Here is a 23317-nt window from a genome sequence, read left to right as displayed (position 1 = left end):
TGTATTGTCCCACAAGTGCAAAGATATTTGCAGCACGTCTGCCTGCATTGCACACTCAAACTCATTGTTACTAAGCCATTATACTAGGAAACACTGAGTGAACTTAGTGGCATCCTAAATGTGGCTGTTGGACTTCTGTATTGTCCCACAAGTGCAAAGATATTTGCAGCACGTCTGCCTGCATTGCACACTCAAACTCATTGTTACTAAGCCATTATACTAGCAAACACTGAGTGAACTTAGTGGCATCCTAAAAGTGGCTGTTGGACTTCTGTATTGTCCCACTAGTGCAAAGATATTTGCAGCACGTCTGCCTGCATTGCACACTCAAACTCATTGTTACTAAGCCATTATACTAGCAAACACTGAGTGAACTTAGTGGCATCCTAAACGTGGCTGTTGGACTTCTGTATTGTCCCACTAGTGCAAAGATATTTGCAGCACGTCTGCCAGCATTGCACACTCAAACTCATTGTTACTAAGCCATTATACTAGCAAACACTGCTGCCAGTTTAAGGCCCCTTTCACACGTCAGTGATTCTGGTACTTTTGTGCTTTTTTTAAAACGTACCAGAATCACTGACATACGCAGACCCATTATAATGAATGGGTCTGCTAACACGTCAGTGATTTTTCACTGCACGTGTCTCCGTGCGGCGTACCCACGTGTGCGTGATTGCCGCACGGAGACATGTCCATTTTTTTCTGGCATCACTGATGTTCCACGGACCACGCAGTGGTGTGGTCCGTGAAACACGTGCCAGAAAAAAATGTGCTTTTAAAATAAAAATCATTTTTACTCACCCGGCGTCCAGCGATGTCCTCTGCAGCCCGTTCTCCCTGCTGCTTCTGAGCCAGCTCATTATTGTCGCGCATATTCATTATGCGCGACACAGCCGACCCGGAAGCAGCTGTTGCGGGGGTCACCGCCGGCCGGATGCTGCACCGCGGAAGCGATCAGCACCATGGAGAGCGGGAGCGCGCACAGGTGAGTTGTTTTCTAAGTGCAATCAAGGGCCACGGAGAACGGAGCCCGGATTGCACTTAGACAACCCACGTGTGCCGTGAATCACGGCACACGCAGGGACATGTGCGTGTTTTACACGACAGTGAAAAACGTCACTGTTTTTCACTGACGTGTGAAAGAGGCCTAAGGGCCGTAGTTGCATTGTCAGGGATAATTATTGTTGTTTATTCTGCTGTTAATAAAGCTAGACCACCGCTGAAATCTACACCACCTCTCAATTTTTACTACCACATTTTAAGTGCACAATCTTGTCGCTATCAAAATGAGTGGCAAAATGACAGATGCTGGTGGAAAGGGGAAGAGGCGTGTGGGAAAAGGATAAAAAGGGTTTGTCCGTGGGGAAGGTGGCAAAGCTCCATTAACATCTGCTGAAGATAGACCATCTTCCAGCAAAAGTAAGATGTCTACTACTTACCGTGGACAATCCGGTGTGCTCCCTTTTTTACGGACACGAACAACTGGAACATAGGTAGATGATGGCCAAAAAAGGAAAATGCTTGAATGGATCTCAAGTGGTCCAACAAGTGCCCTCTCCGCCACCTCAACTACCGCATCCAAAAAACACCAGTCCTCTGAGTTGTCATCCCAATCACACTTGCTTTCTCCCAGCTCTGAAGTCTCCATCCGCCCTGCACAGTATGGTGGAACTGAGATGGCTGAGTCTGCAGAGCTGTTCAGTCACACTATAGCCTGGGAATCAGAGGTCTGTTCCCAAGCTACAGTGAGTACAGACCAGGAAATGGTCTGCAGTGATGCTCAGAACCTTTGTGACTCTGATTCAGGCCGTGAAGACCAAGTTTCTGAGCATAATGTTGACCCTTTTTCACCAACTGTAACACCTGTTGTTATAGACAATGAGGAACATACTGATGACGATGAGACGCAGATACCAGATTGGGATGACAACTTAAATATTCGGTCAGGGCAAGAAGAGGCTCGGTCTGAGGGTGAGGGGAGTGCAAACACAACAATTGATGAGAAAGTTCTTGATCCCACCTACTGTCAACCCACAGTCAGGCACTCGAGGAGGTCAACAGAGTCGGTGGAGGAGGATGCAACTGACGACGAAGTTACCTTGCACCTTCCTGGACAGAGTAGGAGTACTGGTAGCACATCTACAACTGCATCCTCAGCCACCACTGTGCCTCTGAGCACTAGTCGGGGTGGATCAGCAGGTCGCATGCCCTCTAAGCCTTACCTAGCCTGGTCCTTTTTTGACATAGCAAAAGATCGCCCAAATTATGTGATCTGTAAAATTTGTCATGATTCTGTTAGTAGAGGTCAAAACCTCAGCAGTTTGACAACTTCTTCCATGAATCGTCACATGAATAAATATCATATGTCCCAGTGGGAAGCTCACCGTGCTGCAATGCGGCCTAGCGGAGCGAACCATCCACCGCCTGCCCCTTCCAGTGCATTTGCGCGCTCTTCATCTTCTAGGACTGTGGGGACAGCTGTCACACCTGGTTTTCCATGCACAACTTCCACCACTGTAACCGCAACAGGCAGTTTGCTTGGTAGGTCGTCAGTTGGTTTGGAAGGGGAAAGAAGTACGTGTGTACAGCTCTCTCAGACATCGATAGCACCAACGTTGGATGAAGGCGACATCACGTCTACGCCTGCACTTTCCTCACAAAGCTGCATTTTTCCAGGGACACCCTACTCAACACCGTCTACACACAGCAGCCAGATCTCTGTCCCTCAGATGTGGACAAATAAAAGGCCATTTCCTGCGACCCATGACAAAGCTAAGAGGTTGACTTTATCCCTCTGTAAGCTCTTGGCTACCGAAATGCTGCCTTTCCACCTGGTGGACACACAGGATTTTAGAGACCTTATGTCTGTCGCTGTGCCCCGGTACCAGATGCCCAGTCGCCAATACTTCTCTAAGAAAGGTGTGCCCGTGCTACACCAGCATGTCACACACAACATCACCGCTTCCTTGAGAAACTCTGTGTGTCAACGGGTGCATTTCACCTCCGATACTTGGACCAGTAAGCATGGACAGGGACGTTACATGTCGCTGACTGGGCACTGGGTAACTATGGTGATAGATGGTGAAGGGTCTGCTGCACAAGTCTTGCCGTCCCCACGACTTGTGTGTCAATCCTCTGTCTGTCCAAGTTCCGCCACTGCTTCTGCCTCCTCCACCTCATCTGGGTCCTCCACCTCCGCCCCAAGCCTGCCTGGTCAGGCCACCAGCGTTCTAACTGCGCAGAAGGAATCACGCACCCCTCATTACTATGCTGGCAGCAGAGCGCAACGGCATCAGGCGGTCTTTAGCTTGACATGTTTTGGGAATAGGAGTCACACAGCTGAGGAGTTGTGGTCAGCTCTGCGGTCCGAGTTTAATAAATGGTTGTCTCCACTCTACCTGCAGCCTGGTAAGGCCGTGTGCGACAATGCTGCAAACCTGGGTGCGGCCCTTTGCCTGGGCAAGCTGACACACGTGCCTTGTATGGCTCACGTGTTGAACCTTGTTGTCCAGCAATTTTTAACACACTATCCCGGCCTAGATGGCCTTCTGACCATGGCACGAAAACTGTCTGCTCACTTCCGCCGTTCAACCGCCACAGCTGAGCGACTTGCATCGCTCCAGAAGTCTTTCGGCCTGCCGGTTCATCGCCTGAAATGCGATGTGCCGACATGCAAGAATTCGACTCTCCACATGTTACAGCGACTGTGGCAGCACCGCCGAGCCCTGGTGCAATACGTCATGACGTATAGCCGGGGCCAACGAGATGCAGAAGTGGGGAAGATCACCCTGATGGAGTGGTCTCAGATCAAGGACCTATGCACCCTTCTGCACAGTTTCGACATGGCGACGAATATGTTTAGCGCTGACAATGCCATTATCAGCATGACAATTCCAGTCATTTACATGCTGGAGCACACGCTAAACACTATTCGGAGTCAGGAGGTGAGACAACAGGAAGGGGAGGAACTACAGGAGGATTCATATGCGCAAGACACAACAACATCTCCAAGGTCCAGACGTTCATCATCACCAACGCGGCAGGCATGGGACCATGGGGGACAGGGATCAACAAGGGCGCATGGTAGCAGGCGAAATGTTGAGGAAGGGGCAGGAGAACATGAAGAAATGGAGGACGAACTGTCCATGGACATGGAAGACTCAGTGGATGAGGGAGACCTTGGTCAAATTTCAGTTGAAAGAGGTTGGGGGGAGATGTCAGAGGAAGAAAGAACGGTTAGCACCTCTATGCCACAAACACAGCGTGGACTTGGTCCGCATAGCTGCGCAAGACACATGAGCGCCTTCTTGCTGCACTACCTCCAACATGACCCTCGTATTGTCAAAATTAGAAGTGATGATGACTACTGGCTTGCCACACTATTAGATCCCCGGTACAAGTCCAAATTTTGTGACATAATTCCAGCCATAGAAAGGGACGCACGTATGCAGGAGTATCAGCAGAAGCTGTTACTCGATCATAGCTCGGCTTTTCCACCAAACAACCATGCAGGTGCAGGAAGTGAATCTCCCAGTTGTACCTTGACAAATATGGGACGGTCTCGTCATCTTCAACAGTTTACCTGTACCAGTAGCACCGTATTTGGTGCTGGTAACAGCAATTTTATGGAATCTTTTCATAATTTTTTTAGACCGTCCTTTGCAAGGCCACCAGAGACAACAAGTCTGACACGTAGTCAACGTCTGGAGAGGATAATACAGGAGTATCTCCAAATGAACATTGATGCCATGACTTTGCAAATGGAGCCTTGCTCATTTTGGGCTTCAAATCTTGAAAAATGGCCAGAGCTCTCCAGTTACGCCTTGGAGATTTTGTCGTGTCCAGCTGCCAGCGTTGTCTCTGAACGTGTCTTCAGTGCTGCTGGGTGTGTGCTGACAGATAAGCGCACGCGTCTGTCCAGTGACAATGTGGACAGACTAACGTTCATCAAAATGAACAAGTCATGGATCCACAAGTAAATGCTTGTGGATTTGGAAAGTGCTTGATGCAAATCAAAACATCCTGTTTGCAACTAGGGCACAAGTGCTGCCACTGATGGGGTGTCTGTGTGGCCCAATTTTTGGAAAAAAGGGAGACTTCGCTTGGAGTAACCCTTGCTTACATTGTTTTTAAAAATGATCCAAGATGAACAAGTCATGGTTCAGCAAAGACTTTATCTACCTACCCCGGTGTCATGCTGGGGACGGTTAATTATGGCGTATTTTTGAATGTGCTTGATGCAAATCTAGCTATGAATTGTACAACTGGGGCACAAGTGCTGCCACTGAAGGGGTGGGTGTCTGTGTGGCCCAATTTTTGGAAAAAAAGGGAGACTCCGCTTGGAGTAACCCTTGCTTGCTGTGTTTTTTAAAAGGAGCCAAGATGAACAGAGCTGGGATCAGGAAAGACTTTGCTACCTACCCCGGTGTCATCCTGGGGACGGTTAATTATGGCGTATTTTTGAATGTGCTTGATGCAAATCTAGCTGTGAAGTGTACAACTGGGGCACAACTGCTGCCACTGAAGGGGTGGGTGTGTGTGGGGCCCAATTTTTGGAAAAAAGGGAGACTCCGCTTGGAGTAACCCTTGCTTACATTGTTTTTAAAAATGATCCAAGATGAACAAGTCATGGTTCAGCAAAGACTTTATCTACCTACCCCGGTGTCATGCTGGGGACGGTTAATTATGGCGTATTTTTGAATGTGCTTGATGCAAATCTAGCTGTGAAGTGTACAACTGGGGCACAACTGCTGCCACTGAAGGGGTGGGTGTGTGTGGGGCCCAATTTTTGGAAAAAAAGGGAGACTCCGCTTGGAGTAACCCTTGATTGCTGTGTTTTTTTTAAAAGGAGCCAAGATGAACAAGTCATGGTTCAGCAAATACTTTGCTACCTACCCTGGTGTCATCCTGGGGACGGTTAATTATGGCGTATTTTTGAATGTGCTTGATGCAAATCTAGCTGTGAAGTGTACAACTGGGGCACAACTGCTGCCACTGAAGGGGTGGGTGTGTGTGGGGCCCAATTTTTGGAAAAAAGGGAGACTCCGCTTGGAGTAACCCTTGCTTACATTGTTTTTAAAAATGATCCAAGATGAACAAGTCATGGTTCAGCAAAGACTTTATCTACCTACCCCGGTGTCATGCTGGGGACGGTTAATTATGGCGTATTTTTGAATGTGCTTGATGCAAATCTAGCTGTGAAGTGTACAACTGGGGCACAACTGCTGCCACTGAAGGGGTGGGTGTGTGTGGGGCCCAATTTTTGGAAAAAAAGGGAGACTCCGCTTGGAGTAACCCTTGATTGCTGTGTTTTTTTTAAATGGAGCCAAGATGAACAAGTCATGGTTCAGCAAATACTTTGCTACCTACCCTGGTGTCATCCTGGGGACGGTTAATTATGGCGTATTTTTGAATGTGCTTGATGCAAATCTAGCTGTGAAGTGTACAACTGGGGCACAACTGCTGCCACTGAAGGGGTGGATGTGTGTGGGGCCCAATTTTTGGAAAAAAGGGAGACTCCGCTTGGAGTAACCCTTGCTTAAATTGTTTTTAAAAATGATCCAAGATGAACAAGTCATGGTTCAGCAAAGACTTTATCTACCTACCCCGGTTTCATGCTGGGGACGGTTAATTATGGCGTATTTTTGAATGTGCTTGATGCAAATCTAGCTGTGAAGTGTACAACTGGGGCACAACTGCTGCCACTGAAGGGGTGGGTGTGTGTGGGGCCCAATTTTTGGAAAAAAAGGGAGACTCCGCTTGGAGTAACCCTTGATTGCTGTGTTTTTTTTAAAAGGAGCCAAGATGAACAAGTCATGGTTCAGCAAAGACTTTGCTACCTACCCTGGTGTCATCCTGGGGACGGTTAATTATGGCGTATTTTTGAATGTGCTTGATGCAAATCTAGCTGTGAAGTGTACAACTGGGGCACAACTGCTGCCACTGAAGGGGTGGGTGTGTGTGGGGCCTAATTTTTGGAAAAAAGGGAGACTCCGCTTGGACTAACCCTTGCTTGCTGTGTTTTTTAAAAGGAGCCAAGATGAACAGAGCTGGGATCAGGAAAGACTTAGCTACCTACCCCGGTGTCATCCTGGGGACGGTTAAGGATGGTGTATTTTTGAATGTGCTTGATGCAAATCTAGCTGTGAAGTGTACAACTGGGGCACAAGTGCTGCCACTGAAGGGGTGGGTGTCTGTGTGGCCCAATTTTTGGAAAAAAGGGAGACTCCGCTTGGAGTCCCCTTGCGGTGTTTTACATGATTTTAGAAGGGCGTGCCATGCCTATATCTGTGTCTCCTCCTCTTTTTCCTTGTCCAGCTCTTTTGTTTTCACATGAGTATATGTCCTTGTCACTTTCCCATGTGTTTGTGTTGTGTTGTGAGTTGTTTGTCACCTTTTGGACACCTTTGAGGGTGTTTTCTAGGTGTTTTATGTGTTTGTGAATGCCTGCCATTGTTTCCTATGTGGTTCGAGTTCGGTTCGTCGAACGTTCGATGAACTGAACTCGAACGGGACCTCCGTTCGACGAACCGAACTCGAGCCGAACCACGACTGGTTCGCTCATCTCTAGTCAGGGTACCTTGCCTGGAACACTTGTGGGACATATTTGAGCTTGGTTGTTGCACCTAGTTGAAGCGTCGGTAGCTAATTCTACATGGCGTAGCCACAGCACTGCCTGGGATCCTTGGTTGGGTATAGTCAGTGGGAATTTTCCATCAACAGAACAACAGCATTTGAATGTGGCCCTCACATTACTCAAGATGGAGAGGTAGATGGGCGTGTCAGGAGCTACGGTTCAAAAGAGCCTATCAGGCATTGCTTTTATGTTGAAGTTATGGGGCTGCAGAGATGTAACAAAGGAATTCGTGGTGAGGCAAATAGTGATGGGTTGGAAAAAAGAGGGACAGTTATTGGATTTGAGGTGGCTGGTGTCGTTTAATATTTTGATGCTGATTATCAGTGCTCTCGACGCTGTGACGAGCAGTTCCTACAAGGCTACATTAGTCGCAGTAGCTTTTACCATGGCTTTCTTTGCAGCACTGAATATAAGTGAATTGTTGGCTCCTAACACAAAAGTGGCTGGGGGGGTTACAATCTAAGGACGTGGTTGCAGTGGATGGGGGTTTGAAGGTTTGCTTGCAAAAATCCAAGCCAGATCAGCGAGGTCAAGATTTTTGGCTGACAGTACAGAACTTGGGGGGCAATATTGCCCCATTTGGTTTGTAAAGGAGTTTATAGCTTTTCATCTGGAGGTGTCCCAATTTTTTGTGCATAAAAACTGCGGATTTTTTACATAATTCCAGTTCATGTCGGTTTTTAAGGCGCCCTTGCTGCACATTGTTATCGAAGTGACACAATTTGGTACACACTTATTTCGTATAGGTGCGGCAACTGAAGCCAATAGTTTGGGCTTGGGGGACGAGGCAATCAAGCAGCTCGAAAGGTGGAAGTCTTCTTTTAGGACATACGTGAGCCAGACTAATTGTAGGTAAACATATATTTGCAGTCAGGGTCACCATAGTATTGTTTTATGTTTATTTTTTGGTTATGTTTTTACAGATCCTATCCCACAAATTTGGATTGTGGGTCATTTATACTTATTTTGAGCAAGGAAGAGAGCTGAAAAACGTCCCACGGGCGTAAATCTGGATATACATCAGGCGGAAGTCTCTTGGCATGGTTTTACAGGTTTGAATTTGGCACAGGTGCTTTCACAGGTCATGGCTATTAGCAGGCGGTGCAGATGCGGGAGGTAACGATCTGGGGAAAGTAAGGTTGGCAGACTTGATTAGGATGATAAAGGACGATTTGGCAGCTCAGATTTTAGTTTCAGGACAGGTGTATGTGTCGCGGGCGGAGGAGGGGACGCCGCGCTCTCCCACTGCTGCTCGGATCCGGCTGCCGCGGCTGCTGCGGCCTGCTGCTGCTCGGTGGCTCGAGCGGTGGGCCGGATCCCGGGGACTCTAGCGGCGCTCCTCGTCCATGAGTGAAAGGGGGTTGTTGGGTGTGGGGATGGTTTATTGTCCGTGACGCCACCCACGGTTGTGGTGATTCGTAGCACCACCGCTGCTCAATATGGGGATCCCGGGAGTGGTGATGCGGAGCAGCCAGGTGTTGTGTTGCCCCTCCGTGGGTAGGGGTTGGTGATCCCGGGGCCCAGTGATGGTGAGGAAGGTGCAGGGCCTGGTGGGCGCGGGGACGCGGGGGCAGCGCTGTGCCTTGCGGCACTGTGGTACTCACTCAGCCTGAGACGTTGACACAGTTTTACGGTAAACCACACGGCTGGAAAGACGGTTCCCACGGACGGCTGCACTTGCTCTCCCAGTAGGTAACGGTGATGTCCCTTTGACCTGCACCTAGTGTTTCTGTGTTGGTAGCGATGGGTTCCCACCGGTAACCCGCTCCCCGGCTTGGATATGGGCCGGAGGAGCCCTCTTTTGCCCGCAGACGCTGGCCCTGAGGAACTGGTGCCCTGGCGGTGGCGGTGTTCCTCCTTAATGGTTGGACTTTTGCCTTCAGTCGGGACTTGGTTGTTGGGGGATCGACGTCCCCTTCACTGACGGATTCGGCAAATTATGGTGACTCCTAGCCTTGCCGGGGTCCGAGAGGCCCCTGCCCTGGTGCTGACTGTCCTTCGTATACTGCTCCAGACCGCCGGGCCAGTACCCGTCCGCGGTCATTCCAGCAACCTCCGAGCAGTCCCCCTCCAGACGATCACCGCTGTTGCTGACCTTGCTGACACTGTCCTGCACTTAGCTGGACTAACTTCAGGTCTTTCTACGTTCACTTTCACTCCTTTTCTTCTTTGCTCCACTACCACTTCACTTTCACTTATCTGTTTTCTCCTTCACTTCCCTAGCTTAACTCCTCTCACTTCCTCCTCCTTTCTCTAACTGCCTGGTTCTTCCCGCCTCCAGGGCTGTGTACTCCTCGGTGGGCGGAGCCAACCGCCTGGCCCACCCCCTGGTGTGAACATCAGCCCCTGGAGGAAGGCAACAAGGATTTTAGTAGCTTTGGTGTTCCTAACTGGGATGTAGGGTGTGGTGGTGTGATGACCTGTGACCCCTGGCTTGCCCAGGGCGTCACATATGTTGGTAAGGTCTGAAATTGTTCCTAGATGGCTTCAGAAAGGGGCCTACAGCATAACGGTATTGGAAATGTCTCGCAGGTTGCTGAACCCTAGGGTTTCGTGTTTTGTAAGGGCAAACGGGGTGTGGTCGTGTGTCACCGCATGTTCAAAGGGGACAATCAGGGTCTGCCGCGGGCGGATGGGGTTCATTTAAATTACATAGGCAACAATAACTTCTTGTCTGGTTTGCAGGACGATTTGGAAAGTGCTATGGGCTTGTTGAGTGGCGGTGGTCGAAGAATGGCATAGGCGGTATGCAATCTAATCCAGTGGCGGGTTGTTTTGGCCCTGAAAGTGTCACATGCTCACTGCCTTGAGCATTGACCAGCATGGGTAATGAAGGAAGAGGTGGTTGCTGGAAGTCAGGGCCCAATAAGGCGATGGATATGGATATATAAAAGGTTTTTTATAAATATTGGTTAATTAATAAATTAATTATTAAAGCTTTGGTCATTTGCCTACCCAACATTTGGTCTGTGGTGTTTGTTATTTCAGGTACGTTTAAGAGTTAAAGGTCATTGGTTTTGGTGCAGAGGATTTAAGGCTGGAAGCTGTCTAGCAGGCCCAATAGCAAATAGCACAGGGGCCAAGGGCTGGGAAGGGTTAACAGGCTGAAAAATGTTGCAAAATTACCTTTGCTGGTATATATGGTGAAGCAGTGATTGGTTTGGGGATATGAGGGAGGGGTAAGAAGGGGTATCAAAGTTTGTAGGGTACAAGTTCCCTCCCACTTACCCCTTGGATTTTTGGATGATATTTCGGTCCATACTCATTTTCTGGGGTATGTTAATGTGACAGTTAGTTGGTATTTCGGTCCATACTTGTTTTACGAGGTATGTCGTAATCAAAGCTAGCGGGTTGTTTGGGTGCTGAAAGAGTTACATGCCCACTGCCTTGGGCAGTGACCAGCATGGGGGAAGGAAGAGGTGGTTGGTGGAGGTAAGTTTTTACACATATCGGTTAATTAATAAATTAATTGATAGCTGTGGCCAGTTGCCTACCCAACATTTGGTCTGTGATGTGAGTTATTTCAGTACGTTTAAGAGTTAAAGTTCATTGCTTTTGGTGCAGAGGATTTAAGGTTGGAATCAGTCATGTTCACTGTTCAGTTTTCGAGCCGAACACCGAATTTACAAAAACACACAGTTTCGGGTACGGAGTTAGGCGGGCTTTGCACACTACGATATCGCAGGTGCGATGTCGGTGGGGTCAAATTGAAAATGACGCACTTCCGGCATCGCATGCGACATCGTAGTGTGTAAAGGCTCGATGATACGATTAACGAGTGCAAAAGCGTCGTAATCGTATCATCGGTGCAGCGTCGGCGTAATCCATAATTACGCTGACGCGACAGTCCGATGTTGTTCCTCGCTCCTGTGGCAGCACACATCGCTGTGTGTGAAGCCGCAGGAGCGAGGAACATCTCCTACCCCCCCTTAAAAACCCCGCCCACCCTCTCTTGGAAGTGTTCTGCTTATGGCTGGCTGTATGTGGGCAGAGACCCAAACTGTCAATCAGTAACTTCCATTGGGCTCGGTCAAGTTCAAACCTGTGGAGGTTCTGTTCAATTGCACCTGCTGAACCGAACTTCCACGGATTCCCTCATCCCCTCATCTCTAATTAGGATAGCTTAAACTTGCATTTACATTGACTAATGTAAAGTTAAATTGCAATTCTTTGTGTTGTGCTATCCAACCGTCTTGTTTTCTGAATCAAATTTCAAATTTATGTTTTTAAAATACTTCAAAAACCATGTATAGTTTCCTTTACATTTCACAAATATTTGCTACTTATTTTGAATATATCACATAAAACCCCATTAAAATACACTTACGTTTGTGTGTGTAATGCGAAAAAATTTGGAAAAGTCATGATGTTTGAATACTTTTTCAAAACACTGTATGTGCATCACCAGCTAAGCAAACAATCAAGCAGTGGTAGTATAATAGCTGAAGCATGTTTATAATAAATAAAGTGGCGATAAGAGACCACCAGAATGGAGCTTTGTCTAGGCACAAGTGATTCAGAATAAGTACAAACACATGCACATCATTAGGTATGGTGATATGTGTGTATGTATGTATATATATTAATAATGGTAGTGTAGATGCATCAATGATAATAGGCTAGCCACCATAATATGCATGGGGATCTCATTCCAATATGCTGCTTTTCTTTCTGCCAATTTTCTTGAGTGGCTATGTACATGGCACTTTATTGCCCATAGTTGAGATTACCCTTTTTTATATTCTTTTAATACTGCGTTATTTTATATTTGTACATCTATATTGGATGTTTCTTCTTTATAATCTGTCATTTGACATCCCTTTGGGATAGTGCCCATTCATAGCTATCTTAGATATCCATACTACTTACCTATCTCTCTTGATTATCATGCTGGTCATGTAGATTGTATCCCAGTGCAAATTTTTGGCCTAGGAAACAGGTTTTGGCACAATGATGCAATTTTAAATGGATTTTGTCTATTTTGCCAAGGTTTTGTATTTTGCTAGCTAATAAAGATTTACATTGCTTAAATTTAGAAAGGGCAACTGATATTTTGTTCATGTTTTTCCTCTTGTTTAAATGATGTTAGTAGTGATGGGCGAACCTGGGCTGTAAAAGTTCAGATCTGCGTGGGTTGACAAGTACCCGTTCACCGACCTCGGGCCCGGAGTTCTGAGGGACTTCCAGGTACCTATATGGATCTGGCAACTCGGTTAATTAAAAAAATAGAGAAAATATGGAAAAGTAAGCGCATTATACTTATCAGTCTCCCACGCTGCTGTAACACTACTTTCAGGGCTGCTCATACTACTTCTGGGGACGCTCATTAACGTTGTGAATATGCACTACTTCCCCATCAGCAGTCTCGGAGACTGTGATTGATTGCAGTTAGACCACTCCCCCACTCTGTTTGACAGCTTCAATCACAGACGCTATGTGACTGTCTATATTGGTGTGTAAGTAAATAAAAAATAAAAAATTGACGTTGGGTCCCCCAATAGTATAATGCACAGATCAAGCATACGGCTAAAGGCTGCATCCCCCAGCTTTGTGTTTATCTTGGCTATGTATGAAAAAAAGAGGGACCCCATGTGGCTTTTTTTTTTATTATTTAAAAAATAATTATTTTTTTAAATAATTAATTTTTATAAATTTGCATTCAGCCCCCATAATTTTGATACCCAGACATGATAAACCTAAAAGCTTGAGGCTGGAATTCTCAGGCTGGTGAGTCCCATGGTTATTGGAGCACTCTCCAGCCTAAAAATAGCCTGCAGAATCCCAGAATTGTCGCATCCATTATATGCGACAATCCTGAAACTTTACCTGTCTCATTCTGATTGCCCTGATGTAGGGGCAATCAGAGTAAAACGGGGTTAATTACAGCTCACGTGCCACTAAGCCCTAGATTAGTAATGTGAAGTATCTATGAGACCTTCCAGCCTCCCATTACCAATCTGTAAGTGAAAAGAAAAAAACACAAACACCAAAAAAATTCTTTATGTAAAGAAAAACCCTCTTTAACTTTAAACACCCAGGTCCGACGTAATCCAGACGAGGTTCCACGAAGATTCCAGCTCTGCTACATATATACTGAAGTCACAGTGCCACGGACCGCAGCGATGAGCAGTGATGTCACTTAGCTTATTTGAGGTCACAGCTGGAGGTTCCCATGATCCCTCACCTGTGGCTGCAGGTAATCTGATGACAAGTGATCTCATTAAACTCAGTGAGGTAAATGAGTTCTCAGACTTGTATTTCCTGGCAGAAAACTACGGGTGGGTTTTGCCAAGTGATGCAGATTTGGTGCTGAAATTTATACACAATACTCCTGCACCAAATCTGCATTTTCTGGCCAATAAATGCATCAAAACAAGGTTCTAATGTCATAGTAATGCAATCTTTTTGCCAGGAAATTCAGATTTGGTGCAGGAATATGGTGCATAAATTTCAGCACCAAAATGTCTGCACCAGATTTCAGCACCACATTTGCACCTTGTGGCAGAAAACCAAACACTTTTTAGGCATTTTTTTGCCAAGAGATGCAGATTTGGTGCTGAAATTTATACACCATATTCATGCACCAAATCTGCATCTCCTGGCAAAAAATTGCATCAATATTACATGAAAACCGCATCATGTTTTTACTCTCTTGTTTTCTCCAGAAGATGCAGATTTGGTGCAGGAATATGGTGTATAATTTCAGCACCAAGTCTGCATCTCTTAGGATAAAAAATGTGGTTTTCTGCCAGGAGATGCTGCTCTGTGAACCTGAGGGGAGGTCATTGAGTTTAATGAGGACACCTGAGGTCAGGCTACCTGCAGTCACACATAGGGTACCATGGGAACCTTCAGCTGTAACCATAAATAAAATGATTGACATCGCTACAGATCAGTTGTTCTCTGCCTGAAGCTCAGAGCATGCAGACATGTTCTGTGCCCACGTGCTGTCACTTCAGTATGTAACAGAGCTGGAATCATTGTGGAACCTTGTGTGGATTACGTCAGACCAGGGTGTTTTGGAGGTTAATAAACTGGAGAAAAAGGGTGGGGTTTTTTGTATTTTATTTCAAATAAAGGATTTTTTTGTTGTTTGTGTTTATTTTTTTTTCACTTACAGATTTGTATTTTGGGGTCTCATATATGCTTCCAATTATTAATCTAGGGCTTAGTGGCAACTGTGAGCTCTCATTAACCCCTTATTACCCCGATTGCTACTGCACCAAGGCAATCGGGATGACAAGGGTAAAGTTCCAGGATTGTTGCACCTAATTGATTCAACAATTCTGGGCAGCTGCGGGCTGCTTTTTTTAAGCTGGGGGCTCAATAATCATGGGTCTCCATGGCCTGAGAATACCAGCCCCCAGCTGTTGGTTTTGTCATTGCTGGTGATCAAAATTGGGGGACAACGCACACAGTTTTTTAAAATTATTTATTAAAATAATTAAAAAAAAGCTGCATGAAGTTCCTCTTATTTTGATACACAGTCAAGAAAAGCACACAGCTGGAGGCTGCAGCTTGTAGCCGTATGCTCTGTCTGTGCTGAGCATCAAAATATGGGGGGACTCTATGCCAATTTTTTATTTTCATTTACAGCAACATAGACAACCACACAGCATGTGTGATTGCAAGCAGTCAGACATGTTGTCACACAGGGTGGAGTCGCGATCTGCAACCAATCAGAGGCACTTAGACTGCCAGTGGGTGGGCGAAGCAGTGCATATGCATGAGGTTAATAAGCGGCCTCGGAAGTAGTATGAGTGGCCCAGAAGTAGTGTTACAGCTGTGCAGAGACTGGTAAGTATAAAACAAATCCTCCAAACACTCTTGCCCTTTCTACCACTATTTTAAAACCCGTGATTCAGGTCCTTATAGACATATATAGAGATTGATGTCTGACTAGATATCCAGGATTTATTCCAGACTCAAAATGGATTTTTTTTTATTAAACCCAGGTAGACCTGCTGAATCTGGGTATCTGTCGGTTCGCCCATCACTAGATATTATATTTTATTAGAGAATTTTCACTGGGGGCAAGTACAGTTTCCCAGTACATGATGCTGACCAATGATACTCAGGCAGCAACACTCAGGAGAAAGAAGAGTATGCCCCACCATAGCTTAGAGCTGGTTTTTCAGCATATGAAATGTAGTGACACAGCTCGGATCTCTTGGTCTTTCCTCCTGCATGAGTCAATGTTATGCAATGGACATTGAAGTGGAGATTAACTATTTCAAATTACAGCCCATCTATCAGCTTTCCTCCTTTTAGAGTGCTACAAGCTCAACTGTACTACTCCTTCCCCACACTGCCTGTGTGGAGCTGAAAGCACAAAGTGTTGGTATCTCAATTATGTTTGTTTGTGATTAGGCATTTTGTAATCGCTCTGCAGTTAGATCAGAACAGAATTGCAATATATCTCACAAAGGAGTAGGCCACAGCAGGCAAATTTCTACTATGTGAGACATAATGATATCACTAATCTCACTGCAGAGCAATTACAATGTGTTTAAGCACATTAAACTTGTGATTACATACTAATCTCCAGACAGGCAGTGTGTGGTAAGAGGCAGTACAGTGAAAGTGACAATGCTATGAGAAGAGGACAGCTAGTAGAAAGGTTTGTAATGTGACTCAAGTAAACTCAGCTGTACTGCTCCTTCCCCAACACTTCCCCAGTAGGAAGTTAAACCAAGAGATCAGGGTTGTGTGATGTTATACATCTTGCACACTGAAATACTGTCTCGAGGCTATGTTGGGGGCGTGTTCTTTTTTCTTCTGAGCTTTGATGCCTACTTATAAATGGTCAGTGTCATACAGGGAGAAAAATATATACCCCTAGTAAAAGCTATCTCCTAACACTTCTTTCGATTTAATGAAAATTAACTCAGGATCAAGGTACTTTAATTGCTAATTTCTCCACAACTAAAAGACAAAATTAAAAAAAAATCAATAAAATAAAACATTTTATTACACTTTGCAGCCACTACTATACTGTGTCCAGTTCAACATGAAAGAATTTGGTGAAAGGGCCTGTTAAACACTAATCCATTTTTATTTTATTCTTCCGATATTCTATTCTGTTCTTCTATTTTAGGAGATATTCGGATACAAATCAGAGAGGTGGAGGAAAGTTTTGTGTCTTCTTGGTTACATATTTTCTTTAGGATTCCTAAAATTGATCTTCTACTGGAAACCAGAGCTGGATGTTTGGTGTCACTGTGTTCCGTGTAATTTAGCACATGCTGATACAGTTTTGCTACAAACTGTAAGTACAGTATTTTGTAATTTATTAAAATGCATGAATGGTTATACATTGTTCAATCTCTTTGTGATGAAAAAAGTAAAGTCCAGATTAGTTTTGTGATTTGTGCAGATTCTTTCAAAAGGGTACTACAAATTAACTAATTACACTTTATTATATTTCCAGGGAGAATTTAAAGACTACATAAAGAAATCAGTAATCCAGCTTAATCTCCATAAAACAACGAAAACTAGGTCTTCAGTTATTAGTGATAAAAATTCATACATATGCAAATCTATAATGGGGCCGGAAGGCAAGGTACGTATTTTGTCCTGTCAAAGTAGTAATGGTGAGCTTATGTATGGTTTTTCTTATATATAACTGAAGATATACGTTAAGGCCACATTCACACCTTCAGTATTTGCGGAGTATTTTACATTATTATTTGTAAATCAAATCCCTGGAATGGGTAGAAAATGGAGAAGTGGTACACCTGTTTCTATTTTAGACTTTAGAATGATATAGGCGTTTTTTTTGCATATTGATCATAATTAAATATACCAAACTGCATTTGCACTTTATATAAGACTGTTATGTATTTGAATTGTATATAGCAAACTGCATTTGCACTTTACAAGGATATAAGCCTGTTTGCATCAAGTGTCATTATTTTATTAAGCTTATGCACTTTATATTAATAGTATATGGACACAGATATATGTAGTACAAGTCACTAAGATAAATTCGTCAATGGCCACTCTTAGCTGAATGTGTCTGCCCTTGTCAGGGCATTAACAGCATGGGAGACTGGCTGGGAATCCCTTGTTAATGTTTGTATAGGCACTTGTGCCATCTAGTGTCCATTTGAGATAACAGCATGCTTCAATGTGAATAATATAAATCTTGTTGCACACAGCACATTTTTTACTTAACTTGGGTGGTACAAGGAAAAATAGTTTTTTTACCTGTGATTTTTATAGGGTTATTATGTTGATTGACCCCCCTGTGTATATCTAATGTTCGCAATAATTAGTCGCATTTGTTACTAAGGATTTGCTCTTTCCCTTTCTATTCATGTAATGTTTCTAATAAAATATTTTTTTGCAAAAACAAAGAGACGAAAATATTTTCAAAGATATAAATATGTAGAGTCTAATTTTTTGTAGGAATATTGTCTGTTATTTAGACTCTGTTAATAGGGTAACTATTTGATTGTCAATTATACATTTCCTCTGATTGGTAAAACACTGATCCTGTGAATGTGGCCTATCTCTGAAAATATGAAGATAAGAAAAAAGGTGACGAACAGTTACTGAAAAAAAAGTCTATCGATTTCTTAATTAAACAGCAAAGAATTTTGATCTGATATTTAAATAAAAAGCAATATTTTTATGTTATATTGGATTTAAATTCTAAATTATTTCAGGAGGTTATCTGATTTCTATTCAATTATTTATGAGCTATTTTGCAAACATAATTTGCAGTCCTTTTATTGAATAACACCCACCATTAAATAAATCTAGGTAGGCCTAAAACTCACCAGGTTTTTCCCTACTTTAATTGGTGCAACTTATACAAGCAAACACAGTATATGGCTCCTTAGTTTGAGTTGAGTGATAGTTCCACCTCTTGTTTAACTGGGCTTCTCACTAGTGATGATCGAGCACTAAAATGCTTGAGTACTCAAATTTAGCAGCTTGGATGGCTCGACTCGAGTACAAATATAATAGAAGTCAATGAGAAACTTGAGCATTTTTACAAAAGACCCTATAAAGGAGGGCTAGGGGAGGGAGGGCGGCTGGAAACTCACTGAGGTGGATGAAAGTGGTGCTCAAATGGAATAGGAACAGAATGCAGAAGACTCCTAGATCAGCTGTGGGTTTTGTTGGCTTCATTGCTGACAGACCCTCCACCCAACTTGGAGAAGGTACTGGCCCCAAGGGTTGCTCAGGAGCCGACTCCAGAGAGAACCCTGTCCCTGCCAACCCTCAACCTGATCTGGCTTTGGTACATAGTGTTACCCCGAGCGACATCTCGACCTCAGAAGAGGAATCCTCCTCCTCTGACTCCAGCAAAGCTGAATGAATTGTCAGCAAGACCGACGAAAAAAAAGAGCAAGAGGAGTTGGTAGGAATTTAAAAGTACAATACTGGGGGAATTGAGGCAAACCTCACAGTGGACGAGGGGCTGTTATGCGGTAGCAGTAACAAGGCTGCCAGTGGTGACTGGGAGCCCACATCTATTGGTAAAGCTACACCATTCGTTAGTCCCTACATGGCCTGTGACACATCAGAGTCCACAGAACATCTTCAGAGGAAGTGAGGTCACAACCTCCATGGAAGTAACAGTTCGACTGATCATTGTGTATGTATCTCATGGTCCATACTCATATTCAGGGAGAGAAACAAAAGGAGACCCCAGACTGAATACGTTGGAAGGAGTGGAGAGGCATCTTGTTTGTCTTTTGCATAATGTTTTGGATGCTCCTCTGTAACAGTCATGGATGGCCAAAGTTTTTATGTTTAACTCTTCCTAAGTTTATTTTGCACATGTTGTGCACCATCCTGTTGGATTTGAAGGACTCTGGAGCCGTGAAGGGTCTACTTGCCTTTAGCTATTGACTGTACCCAATCCAACTATGAGCTACAGTTGAATCCAGAAGGTTACATATGTGGCGCCCTGGACAAGCCAGGGGCCACAGGTAAAAACACACACACACACACCCACCCTCAGCAGTTCACAGGAGTCATCTCTAGTGAGACCTGATTTCTTCCTCGGGTTCAGACAGACACACCAGGTGGGCGGAGTCAGGCAGATGGGCACGCCCATTGAGGAGTTTAGCTGGCCTGAGGCAGGAAACAAGTCCAGGCAGAGGAAGAGAGAGGAGGTCTGCAGGGAGGCAGACGCAGACTGGGGCCTAGGTTGGAGCCTAGGGCCCTCGTGTAGCAGTCAGGCAGACGGTAGTGGCCGTCTGCGAGAGCCGGGAAGACAGTCTGGTGGAACCGTAGGTAGCCGGGGCTGGGCGGTGGCCCACCGGTACTGAACCGGGGAACCAGCTGGAAACCGGAGCGCAGGAGGAGCGTACGGAAGGTGCAGGAAAGGACTTACATTACCAACCTGGGGTCAGGGGAAAAACACCGCAGCCGTCTGTGGGACCCGTCTATCCAGCCGTTTGTTTCATCAGAGACTCCGTGTGTGTTACTGGCTGAGTGAGTACCACCGTGCCGTGCGGCACAGCGCTGCCCCGTGACCCTGCACCTCGCCAGGCCCTGTAACCCGCCTGCCATCCAAACCTACCCCCTCACCGGGCCCCGGGACAACCAACCCCCCCTACCCACGGAGGGGAGAACCAACATCCAAGCTGCTCCCTGTCATCGCTCCCGGGATCCCCGTCCAGAGCAGCGGTGGTGTCACCAAACTCACCACAATCGTGGGTGGCGTCACGGACAATATGAAATCCCCACAATCAAATCCCCTTTTCACTCACGGGCGAGGAACACCGCTCGAGTCCCCGGGATCCGGCCCACCGCTCGAGCCACCACCAAGCAGCAGCAGCAGCAGCCGAACCCGAGCAGTGGGAGAGCGCAGCGTCCCCTCCTCCGCCCGCGACAACTTGGCGTCACGAACAGGATCTTACCGCTCTGCCGTCTGGTAGAGGTGTGCCTTGTGACCGCCGGAGGTGTCCGGCCAAAAAACTTGAGAAGCCGCCATTTTGGGCGCGAAAAGTCCCCGCTCGAGCGTCTTCCCGAGAAGTGGAGGCATGAAAGTCAAAACCCCGCCCCTGTAGAGGAGGTGCCAGAGAGACACTAAGGGGGGGCGGATGGCGTCCGGCCGCATGTGAACCGCGGCTGCGGAAGCAGGGACGCCAGGACTCTGCCAGTATTTGGTTCCTGGAACACCACTGCGCGAGATGTCCCGTCCATCCGGCACCGCTGATGACGACGGCTCCGGCAGTCCGCCCGGCCGCAACGGCAGAAAAGCACCCATCCCGTTAAGGAATCTGGGCCCGTTCTTGGACTGCGGTCAAGGGGTGCTGCCCACTTCTTAGGGGCAGCATCAGGGTCAGGTTGTTTGGGTGGGTGACTGAAGGACCCGTTCCATTGCCGTTATTAAAAGTGTTATGCCTCCCGTAAGAGAAGTTGTATAAAAAAAAAAAAAAAAAAAAAAAATGCATGTGTGAAAATGTTTTAAAGTGTTTTATCTTTTTCAGTTTGTGAAAATAAAACCGGTGATGGACGGACAGCCTGCGGACGGTCTGCATTTTACTAAGGGAGAATGTGGCGCCCTGGACAAGCCAGGGGCCACAGGTAACAACACACACACACACCCCCACCCTCAGCAGTACACAGAAGTCATCCCCAGTGAGACCTGGTTTCTTCCTCGGGTTCAGACAGACACACCAGGTGGGCGGAGTCAGGCAGATGGGCACGCCCATCGAGGAGTTTAGCTGGCCTGAGGCAGGAAACAAGCCCAGACAAGTCCAGGCAGATGAAGAGAGAGGAGGTCTGCAGGGAGGCAGACGCAGACTGGGGCCTAGGTTGGAGCCTAGGGTCCTCGTGTAGCAGTCAGGCAGATGGTAGTGGCCGTCTGCGAGAGCCGGGAAGACAGTCTGGTGGAACCGTAGGTAGCCGGGGCTGGGTGGTGGCCCACCGGTACTGAACCGGGGAGCCAGCTGGAAACCGGAGTGCAGGAGGAGCGTACGGAAGGTGCAGGAAAGGACTTACATTACCAACCTGGGGTCAGGGGAAAAACACCGCAGACATCTGTGGGACCCGTCCATCCAGCCGTTTGTTTCATCAGAGACTCCGTGTGTGTTACTGGCTGAGTGAGTACCACCGTGCCGTGCAGCACAGCGCTGCCCCCGCGACCCTGCACCTCGCCAGGCCCCGTAACCCGCCTGCCATCCAAACCTACCCCCTCACCGGGCCCCGGGACAACCAACCCCCCCTACCCACGGAGGGGAGAACCAACATCCAAGCTGCTCCCTGTCATCACTCCCGGGATCCCCGTTCAGAGCAGCGGTGGCGTCACGGACAATATCAAATCCCCACAATCAAATCCCCTTTTCACTCACGGGCGAGGAACACCGCTTGAGTCCCTGGGATCTGGCCCACCGCTCGAGCCACCACCGAGCAGCAGCAGTGGGAGAGCGCAGTGTCCCCTCCTCCGCCCGCGACACATACACTATCTAAAAAGACACTTACTGTATGTATGTTTTTCTCCCCATCTGACATGATATCAAAATAAATATTTCCTGTTTTAGGTCATTTAGCATTATCAATATTATTTATATTTGCCAAATACCAGAATAATAGGAGAATGTATTAACTCACTTATATTACTTTCTGCAAAGTCTAAAGTTTATATACACTTACAGCTCATATGATGATGTCATGTCTTTGACAGATTAATTAGCAACATCTGAGTTAATTAGAGACACACTTGTGGATGTATTTTAGTGCACACCTTAAACACACTGCTTCTTTGTGCAGAATCATGGTTAAATCAAAGAAATCAGCCAAGATGTCAGGAAAAGAATTGTAGACTTGCACAAGCACTGCCAGAAAGAGCTGCCGACACACACCCGCCTCAAAGCAGATGGCGGGCTGTGATCACTGGTCACCGCAGCATGTGCTGACCTTAATTGCTCCTCCCAGCAGAGCTGTGTGCACTGCCAGGAGGAGCTGCTGACACACACACACCTGACTCAAAGCAGATGGCGGGTTGTGATCACCGCTCTACCTGGATGGCATTGTCAGTGTTGAAGTGCTGGCAGGGAGCGGGACAGGCTCCGCACTTTAACACTGACAATGCCATCCGGGGAGTGCAGGGCAGCCCGCACCTCCATTCCGGCACTGTCACTGTTAAAGTACTGGCTGGGTATGGGACACAATCCCACACTTTAAGCCAGAGTGCTTCAGGTCACCAGAGGATATACCGGGGGAACCTGGGTATGACAGCTGATGAACTGAGTGACATAACTGCTGGCAGCCGGGTCCTTCTTGTCAGTGTGTCTCGGAGCCTGGAGAGATCGGACATGTTTGCAGTCTCTCCAGACTCAAATGTAGCAGAGCCAGGACCATCGTGAGACCTCATGTGGATTATGTAGGACCTGGAGGGCTGTATGGGGGGTTAATAAAGTGGTAAAAGAAGGGGCTTTTTTGTATTTTATTCCAAATATTTATTGATGTTTGGTTTTTTTTCTTTCACTTACAGATTAATCATTGGGGGTAGCTCATAGATGCCTGCCATGATTAACCTAAGACTGCTATGGGCTGCAATTAACTCCTTATTACCGCAATTGCCACCACACCAGGGCATTCAGGATGAGCAAGGTAAAGCTTCTGGATTGACGCATTTAATGGATGTGGCAAATCCGGGCGGCTGCTGGCTCATATTTTTAGGCTTGAGGCTTCCCAAAAATGCAGGTCTCC

General features: G+C 46.3%; 1 protein-coding gene across 1 annotated transcript in view; it reads left to right on the top strand.

Moving 5' to 3' along the window:
• The window catches only part of LOC142296638 (putative cation-transporting ATPase 13A4), a 523287-nt gene that overhangs the window by 34861 nt on the left and 465109 nt on the right, over nucleotides 1-23317 (top strand). The window contains exons 2-3 of the mRNA XM_075340491.1: nucleotides 16737-16907; nucleotides 17070-17201. Of these exons, the coding sequence (XP_075196606.1) occupies nucleotides 16737-16907; nucleotides 17070-17201 (303 nt within the window). The remainder of the gene's footprint in view (nucleotides 1-16736; nucleotides 16908-17069; nucleotides 17202-23317) is intronic.

This window comes from Anomaloglossus baeobatrachus, chromosome 3 (assembly GCF_048569485.1).
Source record: "Anomaloglossus baeobatrachus isolate aAnoBae1 chromosome 3, aAnoBae1.hap1, whole genome shotgun sequence".
NCBI lineage: Eukaryota > Metazoa > Chordata > Amphibia > Anura > Aromobatidae > Anomaloglossus > Anomaloglossus baeobatrachus.
The sequence above is the reverse complement of the archived record's forward strand: the minus strand, read 5'-3'. Positions and strand labels throughout refer to the sequence as shown.